The sequence below is a fragment of the Enhydra lutris genome, unplaced genomic scaffold (assembly GCF_002288905.1).
Source record: "Enhydra lutris kenyoni isolate GAN:26980312 unplaced genomic scaffold, ASM228890v2 scaffoldscaffold8, whole genome shotgun sequence".
NCBI classification, from domain to species: domain Eukaryota; kingdom Metazoa; phylum Chordata; class Mammalia; order Carnivora; family Mustelidae; genus Enhydra; species Enhydra lutris.
In genome coordinates this window covers 41,870,142-41,894,284 of record NW_019154092.1, presented here as the reverse complement: position 1 = coordinate 41,894,284, position 24,143 = coordinate 41,870,142, and the positions used below count along the sequence as shown (strand labels likewise).

At 38.6% G+C, this 24,143-nt stretch overlaps 1 protein-coding gene across 1 annotated transcript in view; it reads left to right on the top strand.

Annotated features, from left to right (window-relative positions):
• Positions 1–24,143, top strand: part of LOC111142404 (dymeclin) — a 336,078-nt gene that overhangs the window by 109,467 nt on the left and 202,468 nt on the right. Inside the window, exons 9-10 of the mRNA XM_022495468.1 lie at positions 20,143–20,325; positions 23,307–23,485. Of these exons, the coding sequence (XP_022351176.1) occupies positions 20,143–20,325; positions 23,307–23,485 (362 nt within the window). The remainder of the gene's footprint in view (positions 1–20,142; positions 20,326–23,306; positions 23,486–24,143) is intronic.

Genomic DNA, 24,143 nt, shown 5'->3' with positions numbered 1-24,143 from the left:
CTACTTATCTTCTTAGTGATTCGTATTAGTCATGGTAAATGAGGATAATGCCTTCCTTTGTAGGGATACTGAGGTGATCAAATGAGCAAGTGTAGAGAGAGCCAGGCACCTGGGAGGAACACAAAAATGGTCACTACTAGATAACGAATATTACATAGTAATATTTAAAAGATAACTTTTGTTTAAAAAATTGTTTTGGAAAAAGCCAATGATGTTATAGTGATTTAGAAGTTTACTCAGATTTCTAATTTAAATAAATTATGAAATCTGCTATTTAGGTTTTAATAGAGTCTTCAGATAGTCACTAAAAGAATTACTGATAATGTTGAATACTTAATATTATGAGTTAGAAAAATGTAACATTTATTTAGTTTTTCTTTTGATGCTATCCTTCTTTGACCTTGTCTTTTCTTATATTTTCAAGCTTTTTAATTACCCCTGGTGCCTAAAAAAAGAGTAAAAGCAAGAAAGGGTTGGTTGACCTTGAAATTTCTTGTGTTTTTTTCTTTATAAGACAAAGCTGTAATGTGATTATAACTGAGTATTTAGTGTTTTAAAGAGCCAATCCTAATTAAATGTGTTCTGCCAGACTGTGCTTTCCATCACAAGTACTGAGGTTTTACACAATAACTTCTGATATATGGCTTTTCCATTTGAATGAGCCATCAAAAATGTTTTTTTTTCCCCTTTGCTTGCAGTGGTGGGTGTCCCAGCCAAATTATCAGGCCAAAGTCCTGATTATTTGTTTAGGCAAATGCTGTTGTAGAGAAATCAATAAGGTAGAATTTGAAGATTAAAACTATCTCTCCCTGTTACTTTTATTGAGAAAGTTATTGAATTCATTACGAAAGGTATGCTGTGTGGTAGTTGTAACTTATTTTATGTGATGGTTATTTTTCTGTTCAGTTTTGGCTTTTTCTGGGCTGACTCACTGAGAGAAAGAAAAACTACAGTAAGAGAAAAAGTATGTAGCACTCAGAAAGAGGCATAGTTGTGAAAACATTTCTAATTAAAGCACTTTGAACTTTGAGAAAAAGAAAGTGCTTTATAAACAGTAATTATATTCTCAGTTCATTTTTACTTGGAATGATATGGTAGATTTTATATACCAAGTGAAAGAATGGCTTTTTCCTCCTCCTTTATTTTCAGGACTGAACTAATTTTGTGACGTATGAAATAGAGTTAATTTCATTGTGGTGGTTCCTTGGAGAGATTCCTTGCAGGGATACACGGATCATTTAGATTAGTATCTGCAACCCAAAACGCCTGGATTTAGTTGGAGAGTAGTAACATAAGCTATTTTACTTTTAATTATTCTCTGAAAAAAGTATTATTTCAGATTTTAGACTTTAAAAAAGCTGTTTACTAAATGATATCCATTGGAAGTAATACAGTGTCAAAACAACAGTTTTGACTTCTTTTATCCTCATAATTTGCTGACAACCACTCCTCAGGCAGTTTCCAGAAATGGCTTTGAAAGTCGATATGCCAGCCCTCTATGCTCATTTCCTTCTCAACAGATTGGAAGGGGAGATTGAGGCCTCTTTCATGCTACACATGGTTGGGAAATAAATTCATTCATATTCACCAGGAAAATTATAGAATAAAGCAGTTAATTTCAGATGAAATCCTAGGAATAAATTTCTAAGGCTTGCTAGATGTGTTGTTTATTAGGCACTGATTTAATCTGTTTTTAAGACTTCTGTGACATAATTTATTGTATTGTGGAATTTTAAAATAGTAAAGAATTAAAAATAAGAACATTAAAATTGGGGAATTCCAATTTTTTGAGAAGGTAAATCTTATTTGAAAAATGAAGCAATTAAAATGGATTGCTTTAAAACTCGTAATTTTATCAACAGTCAAGTAAGTGAGCTTTTATTAAACAGCCCCTTTAATTTGTATTAATTTCAATATGGATGTTGGAGCAAATGCAAAGGCTGATCTAGGGGTGCCTGGGCGGCTCAGTTGTTAAGCAGATGCCTTTGGCTCAGGTCATGATCCCAGGATCCTGGGATCTGCTTGGCAGGGAGCCTGCTTCTCCTTCTGCTTCTCCTTCTGCTGCTCCCCACTTGTGTTCTCTCATTCTGTCAAATAAATAAATAAAATCTTACAAAAAAAAAAAAGGCTGATCTATTTAAGATTACATGCTGACAGAATTTGTGAATGGTAGTAAAAGACTCATAAATTATAGCTGATATAGTTTTGAGACCACCTTTTACATGAACAGATAATACTTTAAAGTTCAGTGTTAGGAGTTATTCAGAGACTACCTTTTAAAATGTTTCTGCAGGGGTCCTGGGTGGCTCAGTGGGTTAAGCCTCTGCCTTCGGCTCAGGTCATGATCTCAGGGTCCTGGGTTCGAACCCTGCATTGGGCTGTCTGCTCAGCAGAGAGCCTGCTTCCCCCTCTTTTTCTGCCTGCCTCTCTGCCTACTTGTGATCTCTGTCTGTCAAATAAATAAGTAAAATCTTTTAAAAAATAAATAAAAATAAAAAAATAAAATGTTTCTGCAGCTTACTTTGAAATCCATTAATAAGAGACACTTGACTGGCTCAGTCTATTGGATGTCTGCCTTCAACTCGGTGTTGATCCTGGGGTCCTGGGATCAAGCTATGTGTCAAGCTCTCTGCTCGGCGGGGAGTCTGCTTCTCCCTCTCCCTCTGCCTGTTGCTCCCTCTGCTTATGCTCTCTGTCAAGTAAACAAATGGAATCTTTAAAAAAAAAAAAAAAGAAAGAAAAATGCATTAATAAAATAAGCTACATTGATGGATGAATGAAGGGATGCATAGGTGGTTAGGGATATTATTACAAGTGTAACAAAATGTTCATGTAGAATCTAGGTGGTGAGTCTATGGGTATTCACTGTGTAATTCTTCCAGTTTTCCGTGTATCTAACAGTTTTCATAATAAAATGTTGGGGAAAGAATAGAATCACTAGGAGAAAGAATTAGTGTTGTACATTTCAGCTTTATCTTCACTCTTGAGCCTTCCAGAATTGCTAGGTAAGATTCTGAATAATCTGGACTAGACCACCAGACCTGGATTCAAACCCTTACTATGAGTAAGCTAATTATCTCTATAATCTCGTGAAAGTTATGTATCTCTCTAAGCCTTTCCCTGTTTGTAAAAATGAAATGATTCCTTGCAGAATTCTAGTAAGCATCTCCTCATTTTTCTCCTCTTGTACTTGTTTATAGTCTTTGTAAGCCAGATCCTAGTCCTAGAAGGCTCACTAAATCCAGTTGAATGAATGGTGGGGAGCGAGAGGGAGGTACCTTTCGCTGTGGTGCCTGGGAGTCTCTAGACTCACTTTTGTGAGCAGTAGGGGTCCTGTACTTGGCAGAGACCAGGCAAAAGAAAGGGAGGGAGAGAAGCAGCTAGCCATCCTTCACAGTGGGATAGTAGTGGAGAGAGAGATGTGAGCTGGAAACCAGACCCTGCCTCGTACCAGCTGTGTCACTTTGATTAAGTTACTTAACTTCACTGAAACCTAATTTTTCCTCGTTTTCAGAACGGAACTTAGACTATCTTTGCCCTGTGGGCTTTTGTTACATTTAAATAATGTATATATGACAAGTAGTGAGTAAGTGCCTAGAACATGCTAAATGCTAAACATACCATTTACCGTTTATCTTCCTCATCTTTTCTCCCCTCTCAACTGTGTCCATTTCTCTAGTTTTCTAAACACCTTATGTACTTTTGTCTTTTGTTTTCTAAACACCTTATGTACTGTTCCCTCAGCCTTTCTGCTTAAAAATTAAGGTAATTTCCCCCCCTTGCCTTGAAGATTAAAAAGGATGATGAACACATTTAGTAGGCATCCTCTTTAATATCCTTAACCATAACTTTGTCCAGTTGGAAGCCTTGCTGGCTCTCAGTACCATTTTGGGGGCCATTTGGTGCAGAAGCAAGCCAAGTTGAGATAATTTTGCAATTGAAAATTTCACAAGTTGCTGAATTACATTATTTTCATAGTCTGATGTATTATACTTTCATAGTCCTGATGATATGGATTGAGGGTAAATGTGGGAACATTTTAAACTTGTCTTTTTAGAACTCTTTCTAATAATATTTCCTCTGCCTTTCTAATGTTAATCAATTCTTAACCCCCAGTTTATCTTAGAAAGTATAGAGAGACTGACAGATACCAGCTTTAAGAGAGGAGGTCTTTTCAATAGTAATTATTCTAAAGTACATAACTTTCCAGGAATATTTCTAAAAGTAAAAATAATTTTGCCTATGTACATATTTATACTGCTCACGAGGTGGTGCTGTTTGAGTAAATAAGAGTTTGTGGGTTTATCTATTATTTACTTTTCGAGATAATTTCTAGACTATCCCACTTTGCTCCGCTACCCCTGGAGCCTTCCTTCCCGAGCGGGAAGGCATTGGAACCATGGTTGTATCTGCTAGCCGTCCCACCAAAAGCAGAAAGAAAATGGCTTCCCTATTCTTTTCCCCGTCCCGTCTCCTGCCGGTGTCTCCCATTGTCTGCTCTAATCTGAAGACAGCAGGCAAAGGAGTTAGAAAATAAGAGCTTGCAGGTTTTGGTCCCCTACACCATGCATCAGTGGGGGAAATGAGAGCCAATAGCCAGTAAGTGGCTACGAGTGTGATCCTTATTTTACAAAGATCATTTAATTTTCCCAAAGTCACACAGCCAGTAGGTGGTAAGACTGGGCTTTAAAATTATGTGTGGCTTCAAAGCCAATGATGTTTTCATGTTACCATCTATCTTTGTCCATACCGTATGCTGTTTGTGTGTAAGCTAGCTATATATGACTGTGAGTGTGTGTTTATAACAAATCTTGAAAACAGTACTGCACAAAGAGCATTAGAATAATGAATTTTTAAAGAGCTAGGCTATAATTCTATCACTGTGTAACAAATCAGCAGTTTCCATTTTTTTTTCATTCTTTTTCAGTCCTTATTCCTCTGTATATGTATATATTTGCATATAATAAATTAAATGTTAAAGTAGGAGACACCAAAGATGTGCAAATAATACCAAGTTTTATTTCATCATTAGGGTACATTATGAAAATAAAAGAGCATTACTATATACTTGAGAAGTTTGATTCCTAATGAGGAAAAGGTACAATTTAAATCCAAATGGTAATTTCTGTTAGTTTCTTTCCTGGCTTGGTCAAATCAGGAAGCAGTCAGATTCTTGTCACATTATAGCCAAAGTTATACCTCCTCCTCTTGCTGTATGATTAGTAGCACAAACCTTGAGGCATCCTGTTGCTTGTGTCGTTGTTTGTTTTTTAAGGACGTCTAGGGGCTCCTGGGTGGTTTAGTCACTTAAGCACCGGCTTTTGATTTCTGCTCAGGTTGTGGTCTCAAGTTCCTGGGACCGAGCCCCTGATTTGGCTCCATGCTCAGTGGGGAGTCTGCTTGAGATTCTCTCTCCCCATCTCCCACTGCACTGCCACCCCACATGCATGCACGCACGCTCTCTCAAATAAATAATTTTTTTTTTTTTTTTTAAGGTGTCTTGGTAAGTCTGCCAGTGTTTCTGCCAGTTCTCATGTTCATAAAACCTGCTGGTTTATCTGGACACACTTTCCCCTGAGCTAAGTTATGGGAAGGGCTCAAAAAGGCAGGGTATGTCAAACTAGCTGTTCCCTCATCTCAAGTAGAAGGGGCATGTTTAGGGGACATGGCAAAGGATTTATTCAAATATGGTTTGAAACTGACTGCTAGTCTGTCTCCTCCTTCATTTTAGCTGACTACATGAATGCCAAGAATAGGTCACATTTCTTAGAACCTTTTGCAACCATGTATGGTCTGCATTGTGACTAAGGGAATATAAGCAGAGGTGATACAGGCAAACTTGCAGGTAGAGTTCTTAAGGAGAACGTGTGTACTTATCTCTGTCCTGCTGACTTGAATGAAAATGTGGTGGCTGGAGCTGGTTTAGCCATGTTGGACCATGAGTAAACTTAGGAATGCAGGCCATACATAGTGGGACAACAAGAGAATATCATGGCTTTTGACCATCATGGAGCAAAATGCAAACTCTGCTGCACCTACTTTTATTATTTTTATTATATTTATTTTATTTTTGTTAGTTTTATTGAAGCCATTGTTACACAGGTCTGTTACTTGTGACTTAGCCTACTCCTAATTTACACTTGGGTGATAATATATAGTGGATGAAGACAAGGCAGTAGCATAATAAACTAGCTTTCTAGGATGGGTTATTTGTAGGCGTTATCATCAGAACATAGTGACCAGAAAACAGTGGGATGAGCTAGAACCTTGCATCTTTCCTTCTCTGCAAACCACTTTTGGGGCCCATTCCCCCAGCATTTTTGCTATACCCTTCACAAACTATAATGTTTTCTTTTAATATTTTTTGAGGTGGGGGAGGGGCAGAGAAAAAAGGAGAGAAGGGGAGAGAGAGAAGAAAGAGAGAGAAAATCCTAAGCAGACTCCATACCCAGCATGGAGCCCGACATGGAGCCTGAGATCATGACCTGAGCTGAAACCAAGAGTCATAGGCTTAAGCAACTGAGCCACTTAGGCACCCCACAAATGACAGCATTTATGTTAAGAGTTAAGAAAGAACAGGGGCCCCTGGGTGGCTCAGTGGGTTAAGCCTATGACTCTTGGTTTCGGCTCAGGTCATGATCTCAGGGTCCTGGGATCGAGCCCCGAGTCGGCCTCTCTGCTCAGCGGGGAGCCTGCTTCCCCCTCCCCCACCTGCCTCTCTGCCTAATTGTGATCTCTGTCTGTCAAATAAATAAAGAAGTCTTAAAAAAAAAAAGTTAAGAAAGAACAAAACAAAAACAGTTACACGAAGAATGTTTTTTGTTGTTAAACAGATTTGAATTCTGCCAATCATAGTAATTCATGCATTGTTGAGAAAACCATAAGAGCTATTACCAGTGCTTTTTTAACCTAGTTGTAATAGCTGAGGCAAAGGAGTGTGCAACCTTAAGGACGTAGGAGTTTGTCAGAAACCACTTGGCACACACTCAGGTTTTATATTTTATCTTATGATGGAATGCACGTTAAGTTTTGCTTCAGTGACCACATCCATGTTTGTTTCACTTCTATTAAGATGCAATTCTATGCCAGTTCATTGACTTAATTAACTTCCTTGAAATCTTTATGTAAAGTCAATAGTTCAGGAGAAAATACGATGTCTGTTTTCTGGCCTCACTTATTCTCAACACATCGTGGTCCATCTCCAAGGGTTCATGCAGCCCAGTTGGAGAAGTAGCAGATATGTGATTAGAGCGTCATGGCATTTTCTTCCCACACTGGGTTTTTCTTTCTGCCCTGAGCAGTGTGGGCAGGGCTTAGGGTTCACTGGAAATTTGTGGTGATGAACTTAGAGCCACTGGAATGGTTGTATGTTGCTCTTCAGCTACGTAGATCTGCTCTGGGACACGGTGTTGGTGGAAAGTTGGGTTTCATCAAGGTTGGTATTTGGCTAGGTGAATATGATGAGGAAGAGAGGAGTGGCGGAGTTGGGAAGGAGAATACAGGGGGTCAGGGGAGTGATCCTAGAGCCATCTGTAGAATCTTAGTTGGGTGAGGAGGGAAGCAAGGACGTGGGGGTGGTGATAGACATGATAAGGTTAAAAGTCATGTGAGTCTGGTACTAGAGGTGGTGACTGGAAAGTTGGGAGGTGGTGGCCAGGGAGTGGAATGCATGGGTTGAGAGTTGTAGTAGTGGCGCTATTATTAGTAAAGAGAACGCGTGGCAGGGTGCAGCCATGGGAATGGCTAGTTGAGGTAGCACAGAGGAAGTGAATAAGCAGATCAGGGCCTACGAGGCATATTATTGGGTGACTTAAAATGAGGACCAGAGTAGTGTTGAGGGAGAGATAGGAAGTCAGGTGCTCAAGTTACTAGAAAATGAGCAGAAGGGACAGTGATGTCTGTAGATGATGGTAGCAAGGCTTGATGGGGTGTTGGAAGGTCACTGGACTGTCTGGAGAGAGGTGGTTGAGAACAGAATTGGAGATGCATCTCTGTGGCACGTGGGCTGTAGAGAGAGAAAAAGCAAGTCACCACTTGCTAAGTCCTCTGAGAAAGAGCTGTCCTAGCTGTGTGAAGCAGCTTCAGAGCTCTTTGCGGATGGAGGTAGACAAGGATGTAGGACATAATACGGTTAGTCCTGATGCTCTCTTAGAGGAAGGTAAGTAATCAGTTCTACGTACAGCTTTGGATAGTTGTCCTTGAGAGGCTTTTGGCCTCATGGCTCAGGAGAGAGGCGTCTCATCTGAGGGACTCCGAGCACTGTGAGCCTCCCTTTACAGCCTGCTGGCTGGTGGCATCCCAGCAGGGGACGAATGTCTGGTTGGTAGAGTGTGGTCTTGCCAGTCATGCATCGCTGTGTTCCGGAGGGCTCACCAGAGAATCCACAACCTTTTAATTGACCATTTTGAAGCTGATTTAACAAATGTATAATTTAAAAAGCTTGAAGTGCATCATTTAAGACCGTGACCAATTCAAAACAAAAGGGGTAGTGCTGGAATCCCAAACACCTGTTGTGCGTGGGTCTGTGTATATGAGGAGCGTGGGTGTGTGCGTGCAGGCGTGAGCATGAGGAGCGTGGATGTGTGTGTGCAGGCGTGCACATGAGGAGCTTTATAGCACGGACAAGCGTTGCATAGCAGGCAGGCTGTGACAGGAGGCTGATTTAGGATTTCCTCAAGCTCTAGTCATTCTTTTTTCCAGCTTATGAAAACCAAATACAGTGTCCCATGACTGATTTAGTGGTTAATAATAGGTCAGTATCCATCATAGGTAAACCTGAAAATGAATCTTGTATAATGGTCATTCTTCTGCGTGAACATCAGAAAGGACTTGAATCCTTGGCATGCTTGGGGCCCTTCGGAGTTGGGCAGCGGAGCGAGCATTCCCGGAGAAGCACTGTCCTCCAGGCTCCTTGCAGCCCGTCCTCTTTCCAGCCTTACCTCGCTCCAGCCTTACCTCGCTCCACACCTCCAGCCGAAGCTCTGGGTACACAGAAGGGTCGTGCTTGACCAGCTTTGTGTGATACCGTCCGTGCGCTGAAAATGCCTTTTTCCCCTCCGCCTGCAGCTCTGTCACTCACCTGCGCACACCAGCTCACAGGCAAGAAAGCAGCTCACAGGCAGCTTTGGGACGCTTTCCTGGGAATGCCCCGGGAGAGCAAGTTTTTTTTTTCCCCCATGGGACTTCGTAACACTCTAAGTACATCGTCTTACAAGGACACCCCTGCCTGTCTCCTGTCTTAGGGTGGTGGGCACCCTGAATGTAGTGCTGCGACAGTGTATTCGTTGAAGAATCTGAGCGTACTTGCCAAAGAGATAATTTAGGAGATGTTTACTCACCATAAGAAAGGGGCAAGGTGCCCAGGAGAGATGGTTCCTTAGGGGGAAGTCAAAAAAATGCAGATGCATTACCAACATGGACAGAAGGTAGGAGAACCAAAAAGACATTCCATGCAAAACCAACAAAAATACGCAGCGTTCCGTGGATGGGGTTGAAAAGTTGAGAAGTCTGGCTAGATAATTTGGGGCCGGGCTCATTTGTGAACCACAGAATGATGTTCCTCGTAGCAAATCCATTGAATTTAGGCCTATTCTATCCCAGGTGCTTAAGAACTGATCTCTGGTGAGGTTTCAACTAGTAATTCACAACTAAGGCCAGAGGCTGTCTTTAGTGTTTTGGAGCCAGAAAGGCAGTGAGGGTACTGGGTGAGACTATCTGCCTTAGACTCAGAGCAACAGGGTGCAGATCTGCTTAGCTCTGTGACTTGAGTAAAGAACTTAGTGTTGAGTTTAATTCGAACTTGCAGTCATCAGATATTTTAAGAGGGCTTTGAATGTAAACACATGTAAAAAGCGACTTTCTCTCTCCCCCAGTACTGTAGTATGACCAGCTGTAGTTCAAGATTGTGTATATTGTTGTTTTATGTTCATTTTAAAACGAAAAAAAAAAAAAATTGTCACAGGGATCATGTTTTCTTTTTTTTTAATTGACTTATAGTTTTATTTTTTTCAACATGTAGTACATCATTAGTTTCAGACGTAGCATTCAGTAATTTATCTGTTGCATATAACACCCAGTGCTCATCATGATCATGTTTTCTTAACTTAAAGTTGGTTACATAGGAAAAGGAGTCACTTGAGGACTATCCCGGCCCCCTCCTCTTTTTTTTTTTTTTTTTTTTTTAAAAAGAGAAGCAGGGAGGGGCCCCTGGGTGGCTCAGTGGGTTAAAGCCTCTGCCTTCGGCTCAGGTCATGATCCCAGCTCAGGCCCAGATCCCTCGATCCCACATCGGGCTCTGCACAGTGGGGAGCCTGCTTCCTCCTCTCTCTGCCTGCCCCTCTACCGACTTGTGATCTCTCTCTCTCTGTCAAATAAATAAAGTATTTTAAAAAAACAAAAACAAAAGCAAAGAGAAGCAGGGTGAGGGAAGGTGCAGAGGGAGAGGAGAGAGAATCTTAAGTAGGCTCCATGCCCATTGTGGAGCCTGATGCAGGGTTCAGTCTCAACCTTGAGATCATGACCTGAGCCAAAATCAAGAGTCAAACACTCAACCAACTGAACCACCCAGGCACCCTGATCTGTAGAGTTTTGATGCTTATCCCATGCATTGCTTTATATGCTTTATAAAGATTGTACCCATTTATAGTCCCACCACTAGTGTCTAAAAGTACCTGTCCCATAGTACTCTCATCAGCATTGAAGGCACTGTAATTTAAAATACAGGATTAAAGCCAATTTTGACAGTATTTAGAACTTTAAAAATAGCAAGCTTTTCCTTTAAATAGCAAATATAAAATCTGTATTTATGTACTTTTAAAAGTATCAAATATAAAAATCTGTGTTATTTATACACTTTTAAAATATTCTTTGGTAAGTAACCAAAGAAAGTCAAAACAAGTAAGTGAAGTCAGTAAGTAAAGGAACAAAAGAAGGCCGAATATAAATAGAATATAAAGAATATAAGAATATAAAGCATGAAAAAGATGTAGCTCTTTTCCATCAGGGAGTGCACAGGAGGTCTCTGTCATGTATACCGTGCACGAGTGTAATGCAGGTCCGTAGGTGCAATGAGTGATGGGGAAAGACGTAACCAAAGTGCCGGGAGAGCAGAGAGGAGGCAAGAGTTATTTTTTGCTTTATGTATTAGAGCAGACAGATTATTGTGGACCTTAAACGATTTTCCAAGCTAGAAAGGATGTAGAAGAAATGAAAATTAAAAAATGGGAGGAAGTGAAATAGCATCTTTGGTTGAGACTCATAAAAAGTGTATAAATCTACTTATTGATAGATTTCTGGACTGGTTTTTTTCTTCAGGGATCATCTGAACATTTAGGTAACATTCTTTTTGTCCCCCACAAATGCAATGCAGTTTATTTGCTTGTCTGTTTTGTATCCATTTCTCCTTTGGACTGTGAGCTCCATGCTTAGTGCCTCAGCGTCCTTGGGTTCATCAGGGTCCACTCCAGTGTCTTGCACTTTGCCCAGTCTGTAGCAGGCCCTTACTACACAGTGAACTGACCGCATAGAAGTGCATGGGCAGTCAGGACAGAGCTGGGGATGGTGAGTTTCCTGCGTGGTTGGTATGCGACCCTTAAAAGAAATCAACTTCAAAGTTAGTGATCATCAGACAAGTATTTTTTTTCCCTGCAGATACTCCTAACTGGTGATGGAACTGTTCTGTGTTTTGACTATATCGATGTCCTATCCTGGGGGTGATACTGTACTATAGTTTCATAAGATGTTACCATTAGAGAACAATGGGTGATGGCTACACAGGGGCCCTTGTATTTTTTTTTTTTTTTATAAGAACATGTGAATCTACGCTCACCTGTAAAAGTTTTTAAAAATTTTGTGCAAGGAATTTTTTTTTTTTAATTATGATTGTTTGTTAAAAACAAAAGTGTCTCTAAACCAAGCAATAATATTCTGGAATGTTACAACACATAATTATGTTAGGATATTGGTTTGGCTTTTCATTAGAGGTCAAATACCAGTGGCTTGAACAAGATAGAAGGTTTACATTTCTGTCACAAAACTCTAAGCTGGTCCAGGGGTGTAGGCAGGTTTACGTCCTGAGGTCATGCAGGGACCAGAGTTCCTTCTGTCTTGTTTTGCCATCCCCTTGGGTGGTGTCCTCATGGACAAAGTTGAATCTGTCTGCCTCCCATAAGCCTTGGTTCCAGCCCAGGGGAAGAGTGAGGATGTGAAGAGAAAATTTCTTTTTGAGGATATGACCGAAAAACTGCATATGCTACTCCTAGTCACATCCCGTTGGTTGAAATTTAGTCAAATGGCTGTAGTGTGCTGCAGGAAAGACCAGAAAATGTAGTCCTGCCCAGCTCAGTCCCAGGGTGTTTTATTAATAAAAAGGAAAAAAGGGGAGTGTGGTATTAGGATCAAGTAGCTGGCTTCCCCTCACCCCGGGTTTGCCCCAGAATGTATGTTCCATTTCTTTATGGGTAGCATTGTCTTTTCCTACTGTTTTACTATTTTACACATAGCCCAGGTAATGCACAGGTGTTTAAGAGTTAGATGTATTTGTTAGACCATTATGAGTTTTGTTTTGTTTTTTTAAACATTTTATTTATTTGAAAGGGAGAGAAGGAGAGAGAGCAAGCACGAGTCAGGGGAGAGGCAGAGTGGGAAATGGACTCCCCACTGAGCAGAGAGCCTGTCTCGGGGCTCGATCCCAGGACCATGACCTGAGCTGAAGGCAGGCACTTAACTGACTGAGCCATCCAGGTGCCCCTGTTAGACCATTACGGAAACTAAAAATTAAAATTGGATTGTGGTGGTTTGCTCATCTTCCCTTTTTGCTGTTAACTTCTTTAGAGGCCAAGTGTGACTTTTTTTTTTTTTTTTTTTATTCTTTATACTTTTGGTAACTGCCATAGCGCCTCACCCTCATAGGTACTTACTATGTACTTATTGATTGATTATAGTTTTTTACTTGTGTTGATTGAAATGGCTCTAGCAAAACTTTCATACATATTTCTAACAGTTGACCTACTTTCTCCTTAATTTTTTCCTTTTACCTGGTTCATTATAATATTATAGGTCCAAATGTATGAATATGTCCCTTCTAGCATTGGTTTTATAACCAAAGATGGTATAGTATCACTTTTTTTTTGTATAGTTCCAACTGAATAATTAATATTATGCATTTGTTAGATATAAGAGATCAATTTTAGTTTGGTAAGTAGCATGTTTAGTAACATAAAAAAAGAGCAGTTTACCTTAATTTCATTGGCTTAATAAAATAATGCTTAAGCTTGAGTTTAACACTTTTTTTGATTATTTTATTGATGTTTCCGTTTGTCATACTTTGTATTTTCCTCATGTTTTTATTGTTAAGAATAAATAATTTTGAGTCAGTGTTTTTAAAAAAAATTGAATCAACAACACCAGATTTGTTCTTTTGGTTGATTTCAATACTTTCTGGTTTTAGTTAGATCAATTTTATTTTAAGAGTTTATTTGGAAGACCTGAGGGATACAATTAGAAAACTTGGGAGACCATCCTTAACTTGCTTTTTTAGAACAGAAGGAAATATACTGTAACTTTCCCTTATTTTTCTGGTGGAGAGAAATTTTGTTTGCCAACAGGAAAATGCAATTCCACTAAGATTCTTGGGTCATAGATCAGAGGCTTGGATCAACAAAAAGAAACGAACTTTTGGAAGAATTCTGGTCCAACATTATGGGCCAGTTTAAACTATAATGTAGGCAATGGCAGGCTGCCTCCTTTCTCCCTATAAGGAAAGGCAGCTTCGCAGTAATATTTACCAGGGAAAGGGAGGAGGCTGTGTGTGGTGGGGGCTGGCTGGCCTGTGCTAGCTTCTCAAATAAAGAATTTGACATTATATGCGGCTTCTCCGCCAGCTTGGGGAAACCTGAAGCGGGGGTGGGGGCGGGGAGTGAAGTTGTGCCCTCAGAATTTTGTGAAATTCTTCCAGTGGCAGTCAGCTCTTATTTCTTCTCCTAGTCATGAAGATGTGCAGCTCTGAAGAGAATCCAAAAAACAAGCAAAAAGCCACTTATCTTTTACCTCGGAGAGCACTTCATGATCATTTTTCTTGCAGATTGAACTTCCTAATTGTGTTTTTCTTTGCTTGCGATCCTGGAACACACAGGTGGTGAACGTAGGGGTACACAGTCATGGAGCATACTCTTGAGTGGAAGGAAGTGACTGGAAAGTTTTTATAATGTTAAGATAAACAACAAATCAGTCCCAAAGCAAATAATACTTGGAGGCTGGTTAGACTTTCTTAAATGATTTTGAGATTCTTATGAAGTGCTTCAAGTTTTTCAGCTGTCTCACGAAGACTGTTTTGAATAAATTTAAATTTGTGATGGATAATAATCAGTTGTCAGTTGATAATTTTTATTCAAATACCTGGATTTTCCTAATGAAAAGCAGGGAGAACAGTGCTTAACAGAAATTTTTCTTCTGTCTCAATCATCTTAAAGTCTTTCCTACATTAAAAAAAAATCCTTCCCCTCACTTCTCTTGCTGGGCCTCAAGTTTGCTTGTGCCTACACTGAAGGTTTATACTGAATATGCTACACACTTTGAGCTTCTCAGTATACACCTGTAGGACCTCCAAAACTTGGTCAGGAAGACTCTTCATCGTCTCTACCCACCCCCTCCCCAATAACAGCCTCTTCAGAGTAAATAGTAGTCATTCCACTGGCTCACAGAAGAAGTTTGGGATTTGCAGGACCACAATCATATAAGAAAGATAAATTGTCAGGTATCCATGCGGTCGTTTTGTACGGTGTGTTCAATTGAAGATGTAAAATATTAGAAACGAATGAATAAATGTTCACTCTGAACTGACGGCATAAAGAAGAAATTAAAAGTATCTGCTTATGTTAGTTGAAGCAAAATAGCATTTTTCAGTTTTGCTTATTTTGCCATCCATTTAAAATTTCTTTACAAAAACATTTAATTTCCCTAACAAAGGGGTTCTTTACAAATGCCATCTGCCCGTTATAATAAGTAATAATAATAATAAAAAAAACTAACCAAGTACAAAGACTAAAATATCACACCCACTGCCACCCCCTCAGGTCTGCTCAGTGTTCATGTGTTGGTGTTTATCCCTCCAAAATTGTCAGAAGACGCTTTTTCAGTTTTTCAAAATTACAGTCCCATCCCCAGTGTGCATTGCATCACATTTTCTGGGGCTGGTGACCAGGGAATGTTCTTCCCTCGCTTGTTTCTTTCACGTTCCTAACTGAGAATTGTGCTTGAATCCGTCCATGTTGTAGAAGAGCAGTCCACTGAAGAAACACGGAAAGAAGTAAGAGACTCCTCAGGTGCCCTTCACCCTTGCCCGTGGCCAAAGCTAACTGCGGTTAGCAGTATACCCTGCCAGCCACCTGTAGCTGCCTTCACGTGCAGAGAGATGTAGCTACAGTTTTTAAAAAACAAGGGGGCATATTATTTGTGTGCGTATATAGCTGTCCTGTGATTTGCATTTTCACTTAATGAGATACTAATAAAGTTTTTCCATGTCCTACATAATCATATATCCCTGGGGTCTGTGTTGTTCTGTTTAATTTTATTGTTTTACATTTATTTTTAAATAATTAAATGGTTATATTCTTCTTACAAAAAATGCATACAAATAAAGCACAAGTCTTTCTTGAATTCCACTCCAGAGGTAATTTCTGTTACCAATATGGTGTACACTTTGTCCTTCCTGGGGTTTTTAAATATTTATTTTTATTTATTTATTTATTTTTTAAAATTTAAAAAAAATTTTTTCCTTCCTGGTTTTTTTTTTAAAGTTTTAATTTTAATTCCCATAAGGTTAACTGTTCTGCTAGTTTTAGGTGCGCTGTGGTATAGTGGTCCAGCAGTTCTGTACTTGGCTCAGTGCTCATGACAAGTGCACTCCTGAATCCCCTTCACCTCTTGCACTCATCCCCCACCCATCTCCTCTCTGGTGACCATCAGTTCGTTCTCTGTAGTTAAGAGTCTACTTTTTGGAGTCCTTCCTCTTTGTTTGTTTTTTAAGATTTTATTTATTTATTTGACAGAGAGAGAGATCACAAGTAGGCAGAGAGGCAGGCAGAGAGAAAGGGGGAAGTGGCTCCCCGCTGAGTAGAGAGCCCATCTTGGGGCTCAATCCCAGGATCCCGAGATCATGACCTGAGCTGAAGGCAGAGGATTAACCCACTGAGCCACCCAGGCGCCCACCCCCCCCACCTTTTTTAAGATTTTATTTTGTTTTTGTCTTTAATATTTACACACACACATGGCTTTGGTGGGTAATTTTTAAATTATTGCCTCAGTTTTCCTGCAGCTTGTCTTTTTTTTTTTTTTAAACTTAGTATATCTTAGAGATCTTTCCTTGTTAATACGTAGATATCTTAACTCATACTATATTCCATAGTATAGATAAACCGTAACTTATTTTAACCATTTACTGTTGGTTAACATTTACATTGTCTCTGTTTTCTGACATTTATAAACATTATTAAATATTCTTACATATGCTTCTTTCTGTGCCTGTTCAAGTGTTCTCTAGTATAAGAAAAAAAAATGCTGGGTTGATAGGGGAGTGCATTTTTAGTTTCCAGGAGAACTGCCAAATATCCTTCAAAAATCTGGTACCACTTTGATTTCTCACTGTTGGTTATTTTCTTATATACCGTTACCGATCTGTGTTACAATCTTTAAAAAAAAAAATTGTTTTCTTGGATGACCTTATTATCACATTAATTTCTCTTTTATTGCTTTGAATTTTTAGTTCCCACTTTTATTTTGGGTTGTTGGCTTTCCTTACTGATTTACAGGAGGTCTCTTTTTAAAAATAAATATCTTTTTCTGTTTTGTATGTTGCAGATACTTTCTTCTCTCTTACTTGTTTAGGATATATTTAATCACATCTAAGTATTTCATATCTTAAGTAGTCAACTTACATTATTTTTATCTTCTTGAATTTTGTTTTCTGTATGAGAAAAAGCCTTTCTCAACTCAAGTTTTACACACATACTTTTATAATTAAATATTGTGGAAATGACTAAATTCTACTGTCCCAGAGACATTTCTAGAATTTTGGGGTTTTTTTCTCACTGATTTGGAATATTCCTGTATCATAAGGTTAATTCCCAAATATATGTGGTTCTGTTTCTGAACTTGAACACATTTCTGGTCCATCAGACTAATTTGTCTCCTGCCAGTATCATGCTTTTAAGTGACTTTAGCTTTATAAAAGTCTTGCTGTTTAACCCAGAACATTCCTCCCCAGGTTAGTCCTTCTTATAAACCATTTCCTATGTATTTTTACATCCAGCAATATTTTATTTGCTCTATATTACCAAATACTGCATAAATTCCTCTTGGCATTTTGATAGTAATTGTACTGAATTTTAAATTAACTGAGGGGCAGTTTTGCAGTATTGTCTTTTTAAAAAAAAATATTTATTTTGGAGAGAGCATGAACGGGAGGGGAGGAGGGAGAGGGAGAGAGAATCTCAATCCGACTCCACACTGAGCATAGAGCCCAACATGGGACTCAGTCTCATGACCCTGAGATCATGACCTGAGCTGAAACCAAGAGTCAGTCGCTCAACTGACTGCCACCCAGGTGCCCCTTGCGGTATTGCCTTCTTGTCCAGAAATATGTTGGGCCTATATATTAATTCAGTCTCAAAGTCTGTGGTTATCTCTCTGATGGTCTTACACATTTCTTTTGTGTTGATTCTTGAAGATTTTATTGGCTTTGTTGCTATAGTGATGGGGCTTATCGTTATTTATTGCTTGTACGTAGGTAGGTTTTTGATTTTTTTATATGCTGATCTTTTTAGTTGTAGAACAGAATCTATTAGTTCTAATAGTGTGTCAGTTGATTCTCTTGATGTCCTAGAGAAGCTCTATCTGAAAGAAATGTGAGCCTAGATGCAAATCACATATGTAATTTAAAATTTTCTAGTAGTTTTATTCAGACAGTAAAAAAAAAAACAGTTGAAGTTTATGTTAACAATACTCTTTAATATAATATGTCCAAAATATTATAATATCAACATGGAATCAATATTAAAAAATTAGTGTGGAATTTTTGCTTTTGTATTAAGTCTTCAGAATTCAGTATTTTATACTTACAGCACAATGCATTTGGGACTAAACATATTTCAGGTGCCAGTTCCCACAGTGGCTTGTGGCCAGTGGCTACTCTATTGGACAGTGCATAGTCAGGTTGTTTGCAAATAATGAAATATTTTTCCTTTTTGGGGGGTGAGGAGGAGGTCTCTTTTTTTCCCCTTGCCTTAATGCTTTTGCTTGGAGCACCAGTGGTGCGGTGGTGATGTGGGTGGTAATGATGGGAGTTTTTCCATTGTGTGGTCACTGGGGATTTCTGATTAGATAGACTTTAGAATCAAAAGAGGTTACTTTACTTTTCTGGCTTGTAAGAATTCTTAATAAGTTTTAGGTTTAATTTTAAAAATTGGCCAGATTATCTTTCTCTCAATCTTTTCAAACTGACTAGAAATACACGCATACCTCATTTTACTGTGTTTTGGCTTGTTGTGCTTTGTAGGTACTGCCTTTTGTTTGTTTGTTAAGGTTTTTGACAGCCCTGAATCGAGCAAGCCTATCAGCCCCATGTTTTTAACCACATTTGCTCACTTTGTATCTCTGTATCACATTTTGGTTATTCCCACAATATTTCAAATTTCTTCATTAATGTTATATTTGTCATGGTGATCTGTAATCAGTTATTACAACCAACAGAAAGCTCAGATGATGGTTAGTTAACATCTTTTTAACATTGAAGTTTTTTTTTTTTTTTTTTTTTTAAAGATTTTATTTATTTATTTGACAGAGAACACAAGTAGGCAGAGAGGCAGGCAGAGAGAGAGAGGAGGAAGCAGGCTCCCTGCTGAGCAGAGAGCCCGATGCGGGGCTCGATCCCAGGACCCTGAGATCATGACCTGAGCTGAAGGCAGTGGCTTTAACCCACTGAGCCACCCAGGTGCCCCTGAAGTGTTTTTTAATTAAGATATGCACATTGGTTTTTTAGACATAATGCTATTTTGTGCACTTAATACACTACAATATAGTGTAAACATAACTCTTAGACACAGTGGGAAACCAAAAAATTCATTTGATTCACTTTATCACAATACTGTTCGCTTTATTGCTGTGGTCTGGAACCAAACCTGCAATATCTCTGAGGTACGCCTGTAAATTAATATATTTCTAGAATGATGAACAGTTCTTTCGTTTCAGAGATAGAACTTTCCTGATTATCATGCATTTTGTTAAAAAAATTTTTAACAAATTTTTCTCTAAGGTTTCATCTACTTTGCATTTCTCCCTCTTGTTTTATTTTTTATTTTTTTAATCTTTTTTTTAATTATGTTAGTCACCATACAGTACCTCATTAGTTTTTGATGTAGTGTTCCATGATTCATTGTTTAGTGTAACACCCAGTGCTCCATGCAGTCCATGCCCTCTTGTTTTAAATGAAGTCATTACTCAGTTTCTGTATCAGGAGCCTTTTTCAGGCTTTGGCAAATGAGTTGTGTGAATATGCCTCTTGTTATGTACTTTGGAGCTATTTAGATAATACGGGAATTGTCTGTACTGGGAGAGCTTGGTAGACTTACTTGTAAAACATCTGGACTTGATTTGGTTTTTAGGGCTAGCACTTTGACCCCATTTCCCACTCTTCTAAAGTTATTTGTCCATTCACATTTTTGTCTTTGGCCAATTTTGGTATTTTGTATCTTCCTAGATATTTTAATATTTTGCTTACGTTTTCGAAGATATTGGTATAAAATTGTACATGAAATTTTATTATAATTATGTAGATGTTTTGCTATATTAAAATCTAGAAAGATATAGGAGTCTTATTAGTGGTTATCTACGGGAAGTAGAAGTGGAATTATGGGAGTAGGAACCAGAAGTCTTAAAAAATTTTACCTCCTTTGGCAATATGAGAATTTTCAAGTAATGAACTTGTTTCAGTTTAATAATTGAAAAGTGTTATCTCAAACTTTTAAATATTAAAAAATATAGAATTAAAAAATTATAGAATTTTTTAAAAGTATGGAATATCATACAGAAATATGTATATATCCATCTTACTAGTCCCAGCACTTCTTAACTGTGTGTTTTCTTCTCAAGCTGGCCTCTGGACTGTCTTCACCCTGGGTGGTGTGGGCAGCAAAGCAGCTGCCTCTCCAGAACTGTCTTCCCCTCTGGCCAACCAGAGTCTCTTGCTTCTGCTGGTGCTGGCCAACCTGACAGATGCTGCAGATGCGCCAAACCCCTACAGACAAGCCATTATGTCCTTTAAGAATACGCAAGGTTTGTGCTACTTTGTTCATTCCCTCCCTCCGTCCCTTCTTTACGCTCATCGTGGAGCCCAACACGGGGCTCAAACTCACAACCTTGAGATCAAGACGTGAGCTGAAATGGAGTCAGATGCTCAACCAGTTGAGTCACCCAGGAGCCCCTGAATATTCTTTCTTATGAGGAAAGAGGGTATAGCTTACACATATTGTTTATTTTTTTATAGTTGTGAAGATGATTCTCAATTTGTATATTTTCATGTTGGTTAAAGATGAGAAAAACAGACTCTTCTGTCTGTATTCACAGGAAGGTCAAATAAATCTTAGATGAGAGCTGTGGTTCTTTATATCCATTTAAATTTACATTTTTATTTAGAGATAACCAAGCCAGAGTTTGCTTAATTTAGATCTGCCTGTCCTACCTATTAGACATAGGAACTAACCGGAAAACTCCAAATGATAGGTTGTTTGAAGTTTCTCATTTAAAGTCTGTAGTCCAGTTAGAGTTTTATAAAACTAAAAATTAGAACTCTGCAAACTTTTTTCTGCAAAGGAGCAGATGGCTTTGTGGGGTCATACGTTGTCTGTCACTATCTCTTACCTCTGCTGTCAAAGCACAAAAGCAGGCACAGATAATAACGACGTGAGCATCGCTGGTTTCCACTAAAAAAAAACTTATTTCCAAAACAGGCGATGGGCTTGCCTGTGGGCTCTAGCTTGCCCTGAAGTAGAGCTTGACTAGTTTGTTCCATGTTGAAAGAATAATCTCTAACCAAAAGATTACACCCCATTAAAAAGGGGGGGGATTATACTCCATAGGCCAAATTAATACAGTAGCTAGATTTTCAAGATTTATGGAACACTAGTATAATTAAGATGGGTTAAGAAGTGAAGTTATTGGGTAGGAACATTCTTAAACTTCTGATACGTGTTGCCATGTTCTTTTCCAGAGTTCTCATGCATGTTTCTTACTACTGTATGAGTGTGCCAGCTGGGGGTACATTTGCCAACTAGTATTATTATTTGTAGAGGAAAACAATAATAGGGAGTCTCTAACAATTTGATAGAGAAAAAAAAGAAAACTCATGTATCTGAGAATGCTTTCCTATTTCCATTACCATTCCATCGTGGCTTACTGGTTAAGAGAGCAAGTTTTGGAGTCAGGCAGATCTAAGTTTATGCCACAATTCTGTCACTTCAGAGCTGTGAGGCCTCCTACAGTTTGCTTAACATCAGGCCTCACTGGCTTTGTCTGTAAAATGGGGATAACATCACCTAATAGGATTTGTATAAGAACCATGCAAGGTAATGTTTGAAAGCAATAAGCTCACATTTTACAACATAACCAGATGTTCAGTATATGGTATTTATTGTTACTTTTGATGCTCGGACCAGATGTTACTTTTTAAGGTTGAACCTTTTGGGGAATAGCCATCTTTCTGGTGGATCGTTTCGTGCAATGATTCTGAACATTGACTTTAAGGTTAGACTGCCTTGGGTTCATATCCCATTTTTATTCTTTAAAGACCAATATCTTTATCTGTAAAGCAGGAGTTATAATCTCTACCTCACAGGGTTCTTATAAAAATTAAGCGGGTTTTTCTTATAGTACAAAGTCACTATGTTATTGCCATAATTTTAAGAAGCAGTGTAATGGAGTAGTGAAGACTTACCTGGGACTGATCTTGGAAAAGTTAATCTCTACAAGCCTTTATTTCATCCTTTGTGAAACTGGTCAAAATAATGGCATGATCATTGTATGCATTAAATAAGGGATAATATACGGAAAGCTGTCAGTATAATGACTTAGTTCATAGCACTTCTTAGCTAGTAATATTTAAATGTTATGGAGACACACAACACACATATTCCATTTGCAGCCAGGTGTATACAGCTGGCGAACACATTACTTCGTAATGAGGCATAGCGTTTCCAGAATCTTCCTCCACTGAGAGTTCTATAGATGTTCTAGATTACCTGCAATGCTTCCTTTCACTATCCTTTGCAAAAATAAGTTAGTCACATAAAACAACTGTCAAAAATACAGTGTTAGTGAAAAAATAACCTGTATTTTAAATGTAGGAGGAAAAGTGAGGGCATTTTGTAGTAAAATTGAAGACATATTTAAGATAATTCTCACAAATGTATAGTTTAGAAGAATCTGAGAGGTATGGGACTGTGCTATCAAAGACGGTGTTGGCACACATTTCTTTCCCTTAAGAGTAAAGCTTTTGGAGACGCTAACGCGGTGGTTTTAAAATTTTATTTTTATTTATTTTTTGCTAGTGGTTCTCTTTTTAAAAAAAGTCTTGGTTCTTTTTAAGATATTAAAATATCAACTTGTTGTGCTATCACGTTCTGGTGTTTTATCTGATAAGATTATACTTTTCTCCAAGTCCATGGACCTGTCTTTCCTTCCTTTTTGGAAGGAAATTTAAAATTTAAGCTGCCATGTTTAAATTAGATCTCTTAGATCACTTTTGGCCCGGGTCTGTAGCTCTGCTTATTTAAGCTCCTGTGTTCTTATAGCCAGTTTCATTCAGCTATATCAATGCACAAATCCTAATAAAGTCAAAGTATGTGACTTAGTTTACTTGCTTTTTTTTTTTTTTTAAAGATAAAAAGTTGCCCTTAAGTAGTATTTGCACATATATTTAGTCATTGGAAAGACTCAGTTTAGATAGTACAGAGAAATAAACTGTCCCAGCTTTTTTTTTTTTTTTTTTAACTTTGGTGAGGGCATTTCAGTTCTACTCTCTCAGCAAATTTCAGTTATACAATAGTATGATCAACTCTAGGCACCATGCTTTACATTAGTTTAGTTCTTCAAGTAAAACTTAAAATATAAATTGAAATTTTGAATCTGAAATGTAGTGACGTACCAAGTTGATGGGAAATGAATGGTACATGTGAACAGTGTTTTTCTAATTTACATGAGGCATGGTCCAGAAAATCCTGACATAATATTTTAAAAATTCTGTGGTTTCTCTGTTCCAGACAGCAGTCCTTTCCCCTCATCAATTCCACACACTTTCCAGATTAACTTCAACAGTTTGTACACAGCCCTGTGTGAACAGCAGACATCTGACCAGGCAACTCTCCTCTTGTACACATTGCTCCATCAGAATAGTAATGTTAGAACATACATGTTGGCTCGCACAGATATGGAAAATCTTGTAAGTATCCCACTACACATTTCAAACTTTCTGTATTGTTTAATCTTTTGAAGAGCAGTTTTTTTTTCCCAGGAGGGTAAGGTATGTTTGCCTGGTTGCAAAGGTGATGGTTGAGAGATTGACAGGGACCTGCCACCAGGCACAGACGGGGTATGAAGTTTATAGTGTGGGAGACACAGCACATGGCTTCCCTGTCCTCCAGGTCTCTCCCTGCCCAGGGTCCAGCCTGATGGAGTCTTTCAGGAAGCACCGCCACCATTCTCAAGTTTTTATACCCTGGTGGTTCTTTGCAGATGCTAAATGTCCACCCACCAAGTGCCTATAGCTAGTCCCAGTCACAGCAATTTCCTGGTGAACATGGCTAAGCTTGGTTTCCCATGTGTCCCATCCCTTTGGGAGGCTTAGGCTTGAGGTCTGCCTGATCTCAATTCTGGTAGTGTTGTTAGAGTTTCTTTAGGGCACCTATACCAGATAGCAATTGACATGTACACTATTCCTTTATTATGTGAGTGAAAAACTCCGGTAGGGAATCACGGATTTCCATTTGTAACTAATGTGTAACCAAAAATGTTTCCGTGAGTGGGAAGTAACCTTACCTCACCAAGGTGTTAATGTTATAATTGAAATACATTCTATAGAGATACCTGTGGGTTATTTA